Source organism: Phaseolus vulgaris, chromosome 8, assembly GCF_000499845.2.
Source record: "Phaseolus vulgaris cultivar G19833 chromosome 8, P. vulgaris v2.0, whole genome shotgun sequence".
Classification (NCBI taxonomy): Eukaryota; Viridiplantae; Streptophyta; class Magnoliopsida; order Fabales; family Fabaceae; genus Phaseolus; species Phaseolus vulgaris.
This window is the reverse complement of record NC_023752.2, coordinates 32,912,221-32,931,110: the sequence shown is the minus strand read 5'-3', so window position 1 is coordinate 32,931,110 and position 18,890 is coordinate 32,912,221. Positions and strand designations below refer to the sequence as shown.

At 37.6% G+C, this 18,890-nt stretch overlaps 1 protein-coding gene across 1 annotated transcript; it reads left to right on the top strand.

Annotated features, from left to right (window-relative positions):
- Nucleotides 1-383: 383 nt before the first annotated feature.
- Nucleotides 384-13,467, top strand: LOC137825878 (WAT1-related protein At5g40240-like). Its single transcript, XM_068631677.1, has 7 exons — nucleotides 384-685; nucleotides 765-827; nucleotides 1,174-1,287; nucleotides 11,769-12,012; nucleotides 12,618-12,776; nucleotides 12,843-12,994; nucleotides 13,117-13,467. Exons 1-7 carry the CDS (start codon nucleotides 492-494, stop codon nucleotides 13,247-13,249), a joined length of 1,059 nt encoding a protein of 352 aa, XP_068487778.1. The 5' UTR covers nucleotides 384-491; the 3' UTR covers nucleotides 13,250-13,467.
- The last annotated feature ends 5,423 nt before the right edge of the window (nucleotides 13,468-18,890 follow it).

Genomic DNA, 18,890 nt, shown 5'->3' with positions numbered 1-18,890 from the left:
GAGACCTTCGCGATCTCTAAGGCCGCGTTCTTAGCCTTCAGATCCTCTTTCTCCTTCATCATCTTCTCCAGCCGACCTTCCATCTCAACCACTTTCCTCCTCTCTCTCCTCGAGCTCGACACATCTCATATTTCTCAGCTCAAGCTCAGTATCTGCCTTGGCCATTCGAGACTCGAAAGTCAACAATGCTTCTAGTGACGACTTCAGAGAGCTTGAAGTTGTTCGAGAAAAGAGGAGGTAGAGAGAGGTCGACTAACTGAGAAGAAAGGTGATCATTCTCTCAATCCCAATCCCATCCAAGAACCATTAACATAAAAGAAACTAAAAATAAAAAATGAAAAAGTTAGAACCAAACAAAAATTAAAGGAGAAGAATCAAAATATTTAACTAAAGAGCAAATTAAGTAAAGACAAAGAGAACTAATGATAGCTCTCTAGAAAAAGAACAACCGAAGAGAACTGAAAAAGTGAGGGAGAGAAGGGGAGAGAGAGATGACAGGGAGGTACTGTTACAAGGAACTGCTTCCATTCACTGCAATGGTTGCCATAGAGTGCTCTAACGTTGGTGTAAATGTTCTATTCAAAAAAGCAACTGAGAAGGGGTTGAGTTATTATGCCTTCGTCGCTTATTCATACCTAATCTCTGCTCTCTTTCTCCTTTTGCCTCTCCCCTTCGTCTTTCGATGGTGACCTCAAATCATTCAAATCAACTCTTCTATGCAATTCCATAATATTCTTCTTCATCTTATTTCTCCATTTATGCAGGTCAAGAAGCCTACACCTCAACCTCTCTCTCATCTTCAGAATTTTCCTCCTTGGAGTAATTGGGTAAGATCAGATTATGCATTTTTTCCCCTATTTACACAATTTTCCTTCTTCCACTAATTTTCCACAGATGTAATTTTCCTTCTTGGAGTAATTGGGAAGACCAAATAATGCATTTTCCCCCAATACAATTTGTTTTTTTTTAAATTATATAAAATAATTTATACTTTTATATTAACTTTGACTACTCAAATTACAAAAAAAAAAAGCTTCTGATGTTTTTTTTTCTTTCTATCTTTTACAGTTGAAAATTATGTGAAAATGTAGTTAAGAAAAATGTTGATGAGCATGTGATGGGAAAAGTAAATAAATTACAAATATTGATATTAACTTTTGTGATTGGAGGCAGAGTGATAGCTCAGCTTTGTGGATACAAGGGACTGAATTACACTTCGCCCACGCTTGCGTCTGCTCTCAGCAACCTCATACCAGCTTTTACCTTCATTTTGGCTATCATTTTCAGGTGCATATCACTCTCTCACCAAACTGCGAAAATATCATTGCCTTCTTTCAAACTTTTGCAACTTGTGTTTACCTACCATTTCATTAATCTCTTGCTTACGTTCAACCATATAGCCACAGGGTTATGCAAGACTCCTATTTTGGACTTCATCACCACTTTTAGGATATGAAAAGAAATTTTCAAAAGAATACGTCTTTTCATCAATTAAAATTAAGTTATATACAGATTGACTTGTAAAATCTTCTTGGTTTATTTATGCTCAAATTTCTAATTTATATATAAATTAAATTTAATTGTAAATCTCACGTCTATTTTATATTAAAATATTTAATATTATATAAATGATTATAAATTTTATTTTATAAATTAATTTTATAAAATTGAGTTAAATTTAAAATATACTTGAATTATATTATTAAAAATTTAATTATTATTTATAAATATATAGTACAAGGTGTTGTTATTATATTAGAAAATATACTAGAAAAGTTTGCCCATTAGACCGACGCAGTGCCATATTAGAAATACCAATTATGCATACCTAACCTAAATTTTTTAAATAATAATTTAAGATTATAACGTTATTTACATTGGTCATTCATTATATCTAATCAACATGTACCCATTTAAGAATTATTCAACTTTGAAAGAGTTTTCAGAATTTTGTGGGGTGTCTTTTTGTTGGACAGTGTATTTATTCTCTCTAGAAGGTAAATACAGCGTAACCAACCTTAGTTTAGTATTATTCGTAGATAAGCAGGAATGTGTAATGTGTTCAAATTTTTTTTTTATATGGATTTGATATTATTCCTTATACCAGTATTTATGTTTTTTTTTATTTGCTAACAAAAAAAATTAGACTCTCTTTTATAGTATAAAGAGAGGAAATAAACCATTATTATAAAAGAATTATACCAGTAAAAACACATATATCTATTGTTTAGACATCAACTTTAAAATATCTAAGCCACTTATACTTAAGTCCAAAAAATTTCGATGAATAATATGTTATGCCCTTTTCACTTTATGACAAATTTGTAAAGAAGCTTTAAGAAAATAACATTATTGATGACAATCAATTTGGGCCCCACTGAAGATATTTCTTAGATATGTTTTTTTTACAACAAATTGTATACTCTAATTTTTGTATTTTATTTTTAATTTTTAATTACTTCACCTATTTTAGTTTTATGTGTATTCTTATCACTACTATTTGTACAATCTCTTTTGTGAAACTTTATTATATTAGGATATATTTAATTAGAACATCTTCACTAGTGTAAATAATAACTATGGTAAATTGGTTAACTCACATTTTATTATTCTTATAATATCACACAAAATTTAAAATATTTTATACATATTTTACAACTGTTTCACGATTATTAAAAGTTATTTAAAATGTTTTTTATATAAACAACAATTCTTACATAAACATTGTCACGTTAAATGTTTCCATAATAAAAGTATATATATAGTAATTGATTATTAAAGCTAAGAACTCTGTAATAAATAAATATTATTAAAGATTTATTTCATAAAAAAAGAAAATACAAAAAAAAATAAGGGTCCATTCCATTAGTCAATGGGTGTACAATATTATTTATTAAATCATGGTATATTTATGAATAAAAATCATATTAAAAAATTATAGAATGTTTTTTATTATTTCTTTTATATTTTTAAATACGTTTGTTTAGAAGAAATGGCGAAATAAACATAATAAAACTTAAAGAAAGTATTAAAATGATTGTTAAGGATAGTAATATTCTTACAAAGGCCGAGTAAGTTTCCTTTCTTGCTCCTTAATGGTTTATAGGATGTTCTCGTCTTAATAACGGTCGTGTTTTGTGTATCAAGGGAATAAGGGAGACTATATTTGTAAAACGTTCAAGTTAATTTGGATGTATTTATGAGTAAAAAATTTGATTGAGTATAATGTTACATGTCTCAACTTCAATAATATATTTATAGAGATTGATGAACATTTTCGTAGATGAGTTTGGATTAGTACCGTCATGAATCTTAATGTAGTTAATGAGGATGTAAGGTCAATTTATCATAATTAATTTGGTTTAAGGTTATTAGTTTATTAGTGTTAATCTCACATTTGATTTGGGAGTTGGTTTAGGTTTTCGATAGGTTCTCAGTTATATATGAGATCAAGATGGTCTCAACCATATGAGGCCAAGATGATCTCGACCATATAGGGCAGTCGTGAGTGAGTCTGAGGTGACATAATTCGTATATAGCACACCAACCCCAAGTTCGAGAATTTGTGTTAGAGATTCCAATCCTTGTATCTTATCCCTCATCTATGAGTCACACAGGAGTAATGTCTTCGCTAGGCTCGACCTTGGTGTCATCATTTATATGTGGGGTTGAGGTTGGTGATGGCCATGGTGTGACTCCTTTCTATGTAAGACCTCCCATAGAGTAAGGAATGCAGGGTGATCCTTAGACTGGTTGCATAACACTCCCTCACTCTTCTTTGGTCCACATGGACCATGATAATATCACTTGATGTCAAGGTTGATGGCCAGGTGAGAGGGGATACAATGACTCTCAAGAGGTTCAACGACAATATCCTCAAGAGGATGTTGTATGAAGTATCGGTGATGATGAAATACCAGATTTTAATGGTTCTACTTTGTAGGTTCCCTTCTCCAAACTTTGTGTATAGGTTGACGTAGCCTTCTCGTGTCTAACTTTTTCTTCTGAAAAACCTACAATCTGGTCATCATATGGCTGGATATCGGTTTCTGGGATATGAAACTTATGGAATGTCTTCTAGTTGAGTATGACTGCCAAGATCCTTTAGTCTGCCAGTGTCTTCATCACCGCGAAGTTTTCAATTTGTGCCGTGATGACCAACAGGTCATCCTACATTGGATATATAGCTTCGAAGTTAGCGTCTATGAAAGTTATCAATGGCATTCTCCTTCGTGGAGTCGAGGTCATGGTGTTGACCGATTGCACAATCCAGAGGTGTTTTTTTCTTGTCGAACTTGGATTAGCTCCTCAATTTTATTTTGTCTTTCAAAGCAAAGCATTAGCCAGTGGAGTGCCCAAAGTTTTGGTGATACCTATACTCTTCGTGGGGTAGGGACCTTTTTATGTGTCCGGATAAGCTTGACATTGAGAGCCTTATATAATATTCTTGCTTAATATGTGTTCAACGAAGTATATCAAGAGAATCTCGATGCCTGGTGTTCTTTATGCCTTACAGTGGTATGACTTTGCTTTGATTTTTCTTTCTCTTTGTTATAGTCTTCTTGGGCATTGTTTCGATCCTGACTTTAATTTTGAAGTCTTACAATTCTCTAAGTTGTATGAACTTTGCAGCTTTCCTTCATAGTTCGTCTAGCTCTTCCACGAGCTTCTTGCATATATTGTCGACAAATGGTCCCAGTCTTAAAGTCATCACCATGTGGTGTAAGGCTTCCTCTTGGTTGAGGTTACAAATATACAAGCTTACCTTTTTTAACCTTTCCATAAAGGGCCCCAATGATTCTCCTTTCTCTTGTCTAATATTAACCAAAACAATGAACGTTAAATGGTGAGGTCTTCTTATGGCAAATTGTGTTCCAAAATTGGCAACCAAAGTTTCGGGCGGCATGATAGTACCGTTATAGCAGGGGTTCTATGACCTTGAACTCCCCCTTTCTATGACCTTGAACTTCCCTTTGATCTGGCCGACCATAACTTGGGAGTCGCTTTTGCATGTTACTTGGTGAGCTCCCATGTCATATGCTAAGTTTAACCCAACGAGTAGAGCCTTGTACTCGGCCTGGTTATTGGTGGCCTTGATCCCGAACTCGAGTGCTTGCTTCAGGAAGAGGTTGTCCGATCCTTCTAGGACGACTCCTGCTCCACTTGAAGTCTTGTTGGAGGAGTCGTCGACATAGACTGTCCACCCTGCTGAGAGGTCTGGCAATGGTGTGAGGTTGGCTGAGAATTCAGCCAAGCATTGAGACTTGATGGCGCCTCTCAGTTGGTACCGGATATCAAATTCAGAGAGCTCGACTGACCATCCTATCATTCACCCTGCAAGGTCAGGTTTAGATAAAATTTTAAAAATGGGATAATCAATCCTTATAGTGATGAAGTGGTTCTGGAAGTAGGGGTGCATTTGTCTTCACGTTAGGACGAGGGCGAGAGCCACTTTCTCGATCATCTGGTATCTTGTCTCAACCACATGGAGAGTCTGACTGACGAAGTATACCGGTCGTTCTTCTCCCTCCACTTCCTGCACCAGCGCGACACTGAACGCCTCATCCGAGACCGCTAGGTACACCAGGATAGACTGGTCAGGCCTCGACTTCTGAATGATTGTCTGTGATGATAGAAAATCCTTCAGCTGCCTGAAGATTTCTTCGTACTTTTCGTCCTAACTGAACTTGGCTCCTTTTTGCAGTAACTACACCATTGGTCTCGTTCGCTCGGCCAGGCGGGGGACGAACTTGGAGAGGGCTGTGTGGCGCCCTAGGAGCTGTTGCACCTCCTTTATGTTTTGGGGGCTTAGAATGTCGGTGATCGCCCAACACTTGTCCAGGTTGGCTTCTATCCCTCTGTGGATCAACATGAAACCCATAAACTTACCCCCCTCAACCCCGAACGTGCACTTTTTGGGGTTGAGCTTCATGTTGGCTCCTCTAAGGGCTTTGAACACCTCCCTGAGGTCCTCGACGTGTCGGTCGAATGAGTCGGACTTCACGACAATGTCGTCCACATAGACTTCTACACACCGATCAATTAGTCCTTGGAAGATCTTGTCCATAAGGCGCTGGTAGGTCGCTCTAGTGTTCTTTAGGCCGAACGACATGACCTCGTAGTAGTAGCTGGCATCGGCTGTCATGAAGGTCTTCTTCTCTTTGTCTCGAGCGTGCATGCTTATTTGGTTATAGCCAGAGTAAGCGTCCAGGAAACTGAGAATTTTATGATTGGCGGCTCCATCCACTAGCCGGTCGATGTTGGGGAGCGAATATGAATCCTTCAGGCATGCACTATTCAAGTTTCTATAGTCCACGCACATCCTCCAATTACTGTTCGACTTGGTGACCATGACGACATTGTCCAACCAGGTTGTATATTGGGCCTCGCGTATAACCTGACCGACTGGAGCTTTTCGGCTTCTGCCTTAGCTGCAAGACGTTTCTCGTCGCCATAATCTCTCTTCTTCTGCGCGATCGGTCGCGCTTCCTTAAATACCGACAACTTGTGGGTGATAATGTTCGAGCTTACCCCCAGCATATCGAATGAGGTCCACGCGAACATATCTATGTTTTTCTTCAACGTGGCGTGCATTATCTCATCCTCAGCGGTCGCCATGGTCATGCCGACGCAGGTGCTGTGCTTCTCGTCCAGGAGGGGCACTCGTTGTAATTCTTCCCTGGTTTCTAGCCTATCTTCGGTCGTTCAGGGGTACAAGTCCACCAAAGCGACTTGGGTTCCATCGGTGTCGGTTGGGCTTCTCGGGGAGAGTCGTGTCTCCGAGAAGATTTGCATTTAGGGGAGCGGTCATTCCTCAAAGGCTTCACCCTAAGGCTTTCGGCATAACACTCCCTTGCCTCTTTTTGGTTGACGTGGACCGTGAGGATGTCTCCTAACGCTGAAGGGAACTTCATTGCCAGGTGGGGTGTCGACATAATCGCCATTAGTCGATTGATGGACGGTTGTCCAAGGAGGCTGTTGTAAGAGGTATTTGCGTCAATCACCAAGTATCGGATCTTGATGGTTTTGCAATTATTCTCCTCGTCGAAGCTAGTATAAAGCTCGATATAGACTTTAGTACCCACCCTTTCGCCGGAGAAGCCGACCACATGGTCGTCATGCAACACCATTTCGGCCTCGGGTATCCTCACGGCCTTAAAGGTTTTCAAGTAGAGGATGTATAGTGAATTTCCCTAGTCCACCGACATCATCCTAATGGTAAACCTGTCGATATCGACCGATATCACCATAAGGTCATCTTGCCGGTAGTCAAGAAGTCATCATCGGTGAAGGTGATGGGCGACATCCTTGGTCGGAATGTCACCGCGTTTACTTGATGTACCGCCCGAAGATGCTTCTTTCAAGCGTTGTTGGTGCTTCCTCTATTGGCAAATCCACAGACGATTGTGTTGATAACTTCTCGGTTTCCCCTCCTCTCGGTCTCCCGTGGGGGATCGTCTCTTTGCGAAGGGTCGTCCCTCCTTAACCGTCGCACGGGGCGTCAGTCATCTCGCGGCCTTGAAGGCGAACGTCTTCTTCTTGCAGGCTCCTCTTTGCGGGGGAGTGTCTCGTATCTCGGTTACCCCTGACGAACCGGCACAGGTGCCCAACCTGGATGAGTTCTTCAATCTTGTCTTTTAAAGCCTGACATTCTTCGGTAGAATGTCTGTTGTTCTGGTGGTACTGACATTGCTTTCTTCGGTCGGCGTTATCTGGACTTGCTAACTTTCTGGGGGAGGAATAAGCTCGGCGTTGAGCGCCTCATCCAGGATTCTTCCTCTTTCAACTGTCAAGGGGGTATACTTCGAGAACCGGCTTTCTCAGTTATCTCTACGCCTGTCGCCACGATGGCTCGACTAGCCTTGGCGATCCTTCTCCTCCTTGCTCTTCTCTCCGCTGACCTTTGCTAGGGCTTGGTTGTGAAACACCCTCAGCTCCTCTAGCTGCATGAACATAGCTGCTCTTTTCCTAAGCTCGTCCAGGCTAGCGACCGACTGCATACAAAGATTGTCGGCAAACGGTCCTGGTCGCAGAACCATTAGCATATGGTGCATGGCAATGTCTGGGCTATAGTTCTGGATACTCATTGCCACCTTGTTGAACCTGTCAATGAAGGTTCTCAGTGACTCTCCCTTCTCCTGGCAAATGCCAACCAGGGCGATGGAGGTCAAGTGGTATAGCTTGTTAGTAGCAAACTGGGTCTCGAACTTCGATAAGAGTGTTACGAAGTTGTCAATGGAGTTGGGTGGGAGCTTGGTGAACCAACTATGGGCTCCTCCCTTCAGGGATGTGGAGAACACTCAGCACAACACTGCATCGTCCGTCGTGTAGAGACTCATATGGGTGGTATAGGCATCCATATGCCCGTCTAGGTCAGTTGTACCGTCATACGGGTCCTTGTTGAAGCCCTTCCACTTGTTCGATAGTGAAGCTTTTATGACTGCGGTGGTGAAGGGGTGTCGGCAAGCAGAGTCCAAGGTGACGGTCGTCCTGGCCAACTTGTTGAGACAGGATTCACCATCGATTTCATGGGTGGGAACCTTATCCTTGGTTTCCTCAATCGGCCTCGGGTTGGGAGGGGAGGTGTATGACCTACCGACGACATTTGTCGGTCCAGCAGATGGTCCTCCCCCACCAGCTTCTTCTTCATCTCCTCATTCTCTGCGCGGAGAGCCTGTATCTCCTGCTCGGTCTTCCTCGTGATTCCCTCATTCTTTTTCTTCATCTCAACAATCTCTCTCTACGCAGTAGTTCCATCTGGTCAGCTTCATTCATCATTTCCATGCTTCCGGTTGATACCATCTACTATTGTTCTTCAATCAGTTTCTCTCGGCCCCACGGTGGACGCCAATTGTTCTTGCTAGGGAGATGAGACCTAGAGAACTACTGAGAAGTTTCGTCTTCCTCATTCCTATCGGGCGGTCGATCTATGCTTCAACTTCCTTTTCCACACTTCATGCTACTCCTTTAAGTGTCGGTCACTCGATCACTCGGTCTTTTAGGGAATGCCGAATGGGGGGTAGCTGCAGAAGACACTCCGACGCTCAAGTCAACAAAGGGTGTTTGACACTCAGATGTCAGAGTACAATAATAAATGACGTACATGTTTATTGGAATGTGCGGTATTTATATTATTTTAATGGACATAACTTGTTGGACCGAATTAGTGAGTTGGACATTGCTTAGAGGTGTATTACCTAGTTCTTAATGATGATTTAGTTTTACTGACCTTGATTGAGCATATTTGGACCGAGGGTATCGGTCGACCCATACCGGCGTGTGTCGTTCGTTTGGCCCGGCTGTGGAGCCGAGCCATGACATTAACCGTTCGGTCCATAGCCATATATGATATTAAAATTATTATATGTTAATTTAATGTACTTAATAAAAATTAAAAACTCATTTAATCATCATAATTTTGTTCGGAGTAATATTTTAATAAGTTGATGTTATGAAAGTTATTATATAAGTTAAACCCTTAAAAAAAAATTCCCTTCAAAGAAAAAAAGAAAAAGAAAAAGCAACACAAATATCCGTAATTAACATCAATAAATTGAAGTATGGATTAGCCTATGTTATCAAACCTCAACATATCATGAATGTTTAACTGTTTTTTAGAGTGTCTTTCTGTTCTGCTATTTTCGTAATAATAAAAAGTTGCACATAACAAAACAATATTTTTCCTACAAAATATCACTTGAAAAAAATATCAATATCCTGTTTATAGCTATGTGAGGATGAATTGTGATTGCTTTACATATTTGTACATACAAACCCCTTTTAAAATTAAAGATGATTAATGGAGTTGGATTGAATTTGTTGGTATCTTGATTCGAATTTTTTTATCGGGTTATTTAATTTAAACTTAAATTTGACCCATGATAAGTAAGAAATTAGATCAATTTAATTTTCTATAGTGCAATAAATAAAATTTAACATGATATATACTTAAATCCATGATGTATACTTAAACCGTACATTAAAAAAGGGTATAAAACCGAATAATCTACATGTTAATAGAGGTTTTAAAATTGAAAAAATTACTACAAATATTGTAAGATATATACATGTTTACTTTATTAAAGGAAAATTGGTTTATTATTAATACATCAATGTTCAATAAACTTACGCTTTCACTACAATATTAAGTAGTAGAGAGTATTTTGAGACAATGATGATAACCATGAATTCTGAGTTCTTGAATTACAATAGAAGCCATTAATATTTTCCAGACTCATTTTGTTTTAAAGTGTGGAGGTTGAGCCAATTTAAGTGCCTAATAGGTCCCATAATTGCAACCTTATAGTGACTATTTGGAGTTTGATTCTCTAATAAAGCCATATGAGAGTGTATGATAAATTCTGCCTTCATCCATTTCCAGCAACTTTCAACTTGATACAACGTGACATCTGTATCAAGTTATTTTGTGCACTCTAATGAAGATCTCCAAACTATATATATTCTACAAATGTTTAGAAGTCTGGACTACAAGTAGCCTCAGAAAAGTTAAATTGAATGCAGAATTCATCAAATGTTTATGAATTAGTAGTCACTGTTGTTTCCTGCAACACGTTGTTTGTCCATGGAGTAACAGATTCAAACAATGTTGATAGTCATTCACTGTGTTCCTGTTACCTTGCACACATTAGGTTTGTCCTCCCCTGGGACTAACACAAGGTTATCCCCTACAAGTATCGGACCCGGATGAAACCAATCTACGTTGCATCTAACTTAGGAAAAATCACTAAATCTAACAAAACCAAATGTTTTTTCTTAAGATGCACCTTTTTCCCCACCTTTAGAATATCTTTTAAATATTATACTCTTCATAGTTAGTTGGAAAGTGGCAGAAGAAGAAGAAAGGTGTTCCTTCTTCAGCCCTTGCTCTCAACCAATTTTGTCTTCCTCTAATGGGTTCCATGTTTTGTTATGATCATTAACAAATGAGACTATTTTTTAATTTAAATCACTTCAAATAATGTAGCGCGGGTATTGACATAACACTGTACACGATACGAACTTCAATACTTTTGATACATGTAATATTCAAAATGTAAGACAAGAGTAGAATGATATATATATATATAATAAATTATAAATTATATGATAAGAGTGAAAAAACTCTTTAGTTGAAATTCATTTAAAAACTAATTAACTTAAAAAAATCACATGGAAGATTAAATAAAAATATTCTTAATAAATTATATATATATATATAATTTTAAATATTTTTTATTATATATAGGATTTATTTCTTATTTCTATAATTATAATAGAAAATTATACAATAAACTTAATTTTTTTGAAAATGATTATATTTTGTTTTTTTTAATTGTGTTAGAATGGTTATAAACCCAAAAGGTATCTTTTAAATTAGACACTTTATTAATTGTGCATCTTACTTGTACTTATGTGTTTGATACATATCAAACACAGAAACACACCATTTAAGAATTATATTCGAATTTTAGACTAAGTCGAACGAGTCATAGCATTACACCTTGTTTATCAGTATTGTAAAATAATTTTTTCCCTTATGAGGTTCTTTTTGGTTAAATTTGTTTTTACCTAAAACCAGTATAAAAAAATGAGGGATAAATAATATTACAAAAGTTAATTATCTACATTCATGCATTCACAAGTTTTAGTTAAGTTTATGAACTATCATCATAACTTTCATCATCATCATTATTATTATTATTTGTTTTCCATGTAGTGACTTGCTCCTTTTTTATTCTTAACCGTGTTGATGGTGTATTTGTTTGAAGGATAGAAAAGGTAGCTTTGAGAAGCTCAAGCACTCTGGCGAAAATCCTGGGTTCGTCCATATCCATATTAGGTGCACTCATAGTTTTATTCTATAAGGGTCCGATAACCTTTTCAACTCCATCTCCTCAACTATCTCCTACGCATCCTTCTCCCGTGGTATCTGCATCACAAACAAATTGGGTTCTTGGTGGATCCCTACTTGCCATTGAGTATCTTTTGGTTCCAATTTGGTACATTGTTCAGGTATTAAACACACTCAATTTTTTATTTTTTTTTCTTTTCACTTTATTTTTTGTTTCTAAAGAATTATATAAAAAAAATTAGATTAAATCACAATAATCATATTTTAAAATTTATGAAATTACATAGCTCCTTTTATTGTTTGGAAAACATTACATCAACACATTTTATACATTCTACTAACCCCTTTAATTGATTCCGGTATGCCTCCTATATGAAAATAGAAACTTTTAGTATAATTTACTGCAAAAAATAATGAAAAACGACTAACTTTTTCTATCACTATTTTATGTGTAAAGAAAAATAAGAAATAAAGTACTTTAGTGGATTCAACTAAAAGAAAAAAATATATAAGTAAATTTTAACTACTTCAACCTTATTTAATATAATTATTTCAAAATAATCCTTATCTGTAAATGTAAGCATCTCCAACAAATATGAGTAAAAAAATAGAAAAAGTGCTATTTTTATGAAATAAAAAATATTAAATTTAACTTTAATTTTGCTTATATTTGAATAGAAAGGCATGTTGTGATTGGCTATAAAAAATAAAAGAATTTATTAGAGAAAAGAAATGCTGAAGCAGAATTTGTGTTGCTTGGAAACAGACGAATATTATGAAACAATACCCAGCAGAGTTTATTGTGGTGTTCCTGTACAACCTGAGCGGGGCTCTGATATCTGCACCAATATGCTTGCTATTAGAAGAAAATTTGAGTGCTTGGAAGATAAACCCTGATATAACATTGATGGCTGTTATATATTCGGTGAGAAGCTAACACAAATTTAATTGATACACGAATGAAAGAAATGAAATTGAAACTTTGATGCAGGGTTTCTTTTGCACAGGACTAAGTAGTTTGGTTCACACTTGGGGCATTCATCTTAAAGGCCCAGTTTATGTATCCATCTTTAAGCCTCTGTCCATTGTGGTTGCTGCCGTTTCCAGTGCTGTCTTCCTTGGTGAAGCACTGTATTTTGGAACGTATGGACTTCATTTCCTTTTCTCCTTGTTGGATTTTTATTCTAAGAAAATGGAATCAAATATTTGATTCACTTTTGCAATCCAGTTTTTGACAATTACATTTCTTGTTTCAAACTTTGTAGTGTTGTTGGAGCAGTGATACTCTCATTTGGGTTTTATGCTATCATATGGGGTAATGCAAAAGAAGAGGAATTGAGAGAGGACTTTGACATGCGTCCTCCAACAAGTATTAAGACTCCTTTGTTGCTGAGCTAAAATGGGAAACATAACCAAGAGATCACCCATTGTTGACTAATGATTGATTTGTGAAATCCAACAAAGTCTTTCACAGTATTAATATGTTGTTTGTGGTGAAAATGTCCCTTGTACAGAATTTGCAACGATTTTATTTGAAAAGAAACAGCTACTGTTTCATTGTCTATTTCAGCATTTGAGTAAGAATCTAAAACATGGAAGTAAGCTCTTTATTAAAATATTTGTCGATCTTATGCGAAACGTCAGAAATGCCCTTATGTGTTTATACTTCAACCCTACTTTTTCTTACTTTTCCTTCACTGCTTCGCCTGAAGAGTACCGTTCACCACTTCTCCTGCATCTTTTCGTTCTCCCAGTGTCGCTTGGTTTACTGTGGGTAGTTTGTGACTGTTGTGTGCGTATATATGTAGTTGCATTGCCACCGAAAATGATGGAAGAGGCTCCAACACCAATCCTTTGAAAGGCCACCTAAATATCAAAATAAGCAACCACTAGAGTTATGGTTAAAGAGGGACCAAGAGAACACATTTTTACATGTCATAAACTCTAGCGTAGAATAGTTTTTAAAGTAGCATAGTTTAATTTCTTTTTGTAATTGTGTTGAAACATGCAAAGGAGCACCTACAAGCCTAAATCTTAAGTTCTAGCCATTTCCATACATGGAAGGATTCTAGAACCTACCTCCACATGTGTGCTCTCATTTAGGCGCCAACTACATTTCATTTGGTGTGAATTTTCCTTACATTTGGCTCTTCATTTCCGGCCTCCTAGTCCTATATAAGGAGAGCTTGGGTGCTGAAATTGTAAGATTAATTTTAGTAATGAAATGCTGCCAAAATGTGTCATTCTTACTCCTTTGCCTAAACTCTCTTAGGATTTAGGTCTTTAATCTTCAAACCTTTCTCCTACAAAGAGAGTTGGTCAAACCTCTCTCACTCTCATACTTCTCATGCACCTCCAAGGCTACCAAAACTCTTAGGAGAGCCTTGTTCCACCAACAATCCATGGATGCTTCCGCTAATTCCACATCAAAAACGCAAAGATGAAAAGCTCAAGCTATCAGTAAAGGTGAAGCCTTTCATAATAAATGGAAGAGAGATAAAATTAAAATAACATAAGTTAATGTAAAAACTACATTAAGTTTTTTCTAAAAAATAAATAAATAAAAAATTAAAACTAGTGTAAGTCTAGTAAATATAAAGCTCACGCTAGATATATTTAAGAAAAAAGAGAGAAAAATAATGTATTGCATCCGCCAAACAAATACGCATAGAAAATAAAAATAATAATAAAATATTAAGATTGTGAAGGTCTAACCCACACTAACATTTAAAAAACAAACAATAAAATACAAAAAAAAAAACGTGGGTGTAATAAACGTAAAGCCAACACTAAATTTTAAAAAATAAAATGAATAAATGTCTATGTTATTGAAAGTTTAGTCCATGTTAAATGTTAAATGTATTTTTAAATTAAATTTAAATTTATAATAAGTGTATAAAGGTTTTGTTGACTCAAGTAAATAACTATTTATTTTAGTTTACATGCACTTAGCCTTCTCGTGTTTATTATTGGGAAAATAATATAAAATTGGGTGGAGGATAAAAAAATATAAAAATTTGAATTTTATATTAGTGAGATATTTTATGAAATTAGTGTGTTTTTGAAAAATAATAGCTTTTAAATTTTAATTTTGATTATTATTTATATATTTTTTTATTGGTGATGTGTCATATGAAATAGTATTGTACTGTATAGGTCGAAAGGTTGGCCAAAAGGTGAAAATTAAATAAAAAATAAAAAAACAAATAAATAATTATTTACCGTAGCAAAGTCTATTAAAATGACCCAAAACACAGAGTGATGAGAATCAAGAAAAGGAGGTTTTTATTGATGAAGGAAGAGGTCATTCACCATCACACTTGAAGTTCTTCCTTCTAGTCTTCTCAAAATTAAAAGAAGACATAAAATAAAGAGAGGCCCAAGCCCAAAGCCCAAGTCCATCCTATGAAGGGTAAGACCAAGTTTTAAATAATAAAGAATATTGTTTGAAGGTGCTTAGAGGAAAACATAAGAAACCTCTTTTGTTAAAGCATCTTTAGGTCCTTAGTTAGGAGTATTAGGGGGGGTGCGTTAGTAGATAGGTGTAGGAGTAAATAAGGAGGTGCCAAAGTGAGAGAAGGGATCACACCTTCCTCATGACTTGTTTAGGCGCCACTTTCATTTGAATTTGGGGGGAGTTTTTGAATTTATTTAGCTTGCATTTCAGCACCTTTAAGCTATAAATATAGGTGTTGCCCTTGTACATTTCAGATTTGAATTTTAATTAGAGAAACTATACTCAAATTTTGAGAGAGCATTGGAGAGCTTTGAGCCTTCTTCTCTAGTCTTATCTTGATGGATCCATGGTTTCCTCAAGTGGCGGCTTGCACACTCATCTAGGAGCATCCATCCTTCTAGTGGCGTGATCATCCAACCATACATCCATCTTCATGAGCTTTCTCCTCTCCTTCCTTTCTTCTCTTTTGTTGTTCATGTTTTGAGTTTGTGTTCTTGAGTTTTTGGTTCGGCTTTTAGCTTTTCCAGCAGCTTTTCTTCTTCTTCTTTGTGTTTGGTTCGGTACATTTTATTTTCCAGCAATCCTTTTCAGTTCTCTTGCCTTTTATTTCATTTTGTTTGGTTCATATTGGTTCTTATTCAATTCTATTCGGTGCTTTTGATTTTTACCTCTTTTTGTTGGTTCAATTTGACAATATGAGGAACTTCCATATGATTTTGGATTTGGTGCTAGTTTTGGTGAGTTCTTGACTTAGAACATTGATCCAATTCTAAGAAAAAGTGCCTAACAATTGTCCAACTCAAGTTGATTCCTAAGAATGTCAAGAATCATTCTCTTCTTTGCTATTGGAATCACATCACAGAGAGTGTGTTTAAAGAAGATTAGGTGCAAAGAGTAAAAGTCCAACTGGATTTAAGGCCCAATAAGAAAGTGTTATAAATAGGTGATCAACCCAAGAGGTAAGTAGAGTGAATTTTATTTGATTATTAACTAAAACCAATTCTGACTTTATCATCAGAGCTCCCTTGCTGATTGGAGGACCATCGACCAACAAGACCCATTGGAAATCATTGGAATTGAGTTGGGAGTCTTTGGATCTAAGCTCCACCATAAAGTTTGTATACACCTGGCCTTTGATTGACCCTCGTGGTTCATACTGTATGTTGAACTCGAAAAGCTCAACCGCCCAGTGGACCATCCGACCTGCCATATCAGGCTTTTGGAGGACCTTTCGAATGGGAAGATTGGTAATTACCATAACTATGAAACTCTAAAAGTAATGGCGAAGTCGTCGAGTTGGGAACACCACAACTAGGGCATCCTTCTCGATAGCTTGTTACCGAGTCTTTGGCACCTACAACACTTTGTTCACAAAGTATATCTGCTTTTGGATTTTCTCCTGATCTTGTAAAATGACTGAGCTAATAGCCCGATCTGTTACTAAGAAATACAGTCGAATGGGAACTCCTGAAATTGGCTTACCAAGAACTGGTGGACTGGCCAATTACTCCTTGAGCGTAATGAAAGCCCTCTCACATTCATCGGTCCACACGAAACGGTTATTCTTCTTGAGGTATTGAAAATAAGGATACCCTTTATATCCACTGGTTGACAAAAAATGAGACAGGGCGGCCATGCGCCCAGTCAGCTGTTGCACTTCTTTCACATTGGTTGGGCTCCTCATGTTTATAATTGCCGCTTATTTATCCGGGTTTGCCTCTATTCCTCTCTCGGTCAACAAAAAGCTGAGAAACTTCCCCGCTTCAACACCAAACACACATTTTTTCAGGGGTTTAACTTCAAATTATACCTTGCTATTGCGGCGAATAACTCCTCCAAGTCGGTAACATGTCGATTTCCTTCTCCGAGGTGACGACCATGTCATCCAAACACGCCTGGACGTTACGCTCGAGCATTGGTGAAAGAATTCGATCTATGAGCCTTTGATAGGTCGCACCCACATTTTTCAAACCAAAGGGCATAACCTTATAATAGTAACTTGCGACCTCAACCATAAAAGCTATCTTGCACTCATCATTCGGGTGCATACGAATTTGATTATACCCTGAAAATGCATCCAGAAAACTCAACAACTGACATCCTCAGGTGTTATCCACCAAGGAATCTATGCTCGGTAGAGGGTAAGAATCCTTGGGGCAAGCCTTATTCAGGTCAGTGAAGTCAACACACATCCTCCACTTCTCATTTGCCTTATTCACCAATACGAAATTCGTCAACCACTCAGGGTACGGGATCTCCTGAATGTTGTCAGCTGCCACAAGCTTCCTTGTTTCTTTTTGGATCACAAGACATTTCTCTTCATTGAACTTCCTTCTTCTCTGGACCACAAGCCTAACCTTTTCATCCATGGTAAGCCAATGGCACAAAAAGTATGGATCTATTACAGGCATGTCGTCGGATGACCATGCAAAAACGTTCATGTTCGCCGAGATAACATTGGTTATTATATCTTCCAATTCTTTGTCGAGCGTGGTGTCGATCTAGAATTTCTTCCCTTTTATCTCCCTCACTTAAACCACTCCAGCAGGTCCAGGTCGCCTTTCATTACTAGTTCATGCCTCTGCTATCCATCCCAGCTCTTTGGGTTGGATAGTAATTGTGTAAGCTCCCCTACGATTCTTCAAGTTGCTTTTGTAACACTTTTGTGTCATCTTCTGGTCGGCCTTTATAACGATCATCCCTCCTTTTGACGAGGGCAACTTCATTTTCATGTGGGCGGTTGAGGCTACCGCCCCTAACCTATTCAGAGAAGGTCGCCCAAAAGCAGGTTGTATGCAGAGGATGCATTGACGACAATGTACTTGACAATAATCGTTCTGGCCGCATTTTCATTTGAGAAAGTAGTGCTCGGCTCCACATATCCTCACATCTCCACCTGATCTCCTGCAAAACTGACCAGAAAACCATCATAAGGCCTTAACTGCTCGGGGGATATTTGCAAACTTGTAAGCGAACCCCAAAACATCACATCGGTCGAACTTCCTTGGTCGATCAGGACTCTATGAACCCTTCATCCTACCGTCACCACAGATATCACCACTGGATTATCCTCTTGGGGAACACATCCTCTAGGTCAAAACTTTTGAAACAGAGGGAAGGCTCCACAGGGCAGTCAGACCTGCTCATATCCAAGGACATTACTGTTCATGCATATCGTTTCCGCTTGAAAGCTGAGTTTCCTCCTCCAGAAAACCCTTCAGCGATAGTGTTCAACTCCCAATGGATTGAAGCTTCATGTGTTTGATCTCCAGTTGCAACTTCTCCTGGCTAGCCTCGAGATACTCCTTTAAGAAACCTTCTTTAATCAAACTGGCTAGTTGGTAACTTAAGGCTATGCATCATTCGACGCTATGCCCAAATCCTTGTGAAACTCGCACCAGGCCTCCCTTCGTGACCCCAAAAAATGATTTGTCTTTTGGGGAAATTTCAGCTTATCCGCCACCCCTGGCATGCTTAAGAGCTCTTTGCATGATACTTGGAATCTGGTCCTGATTGTCGCCTCCTCTCTGGCCCTTGTCTCAGGCTCCTCCTTCTTAACAACATATGGAACATACCTTGGAT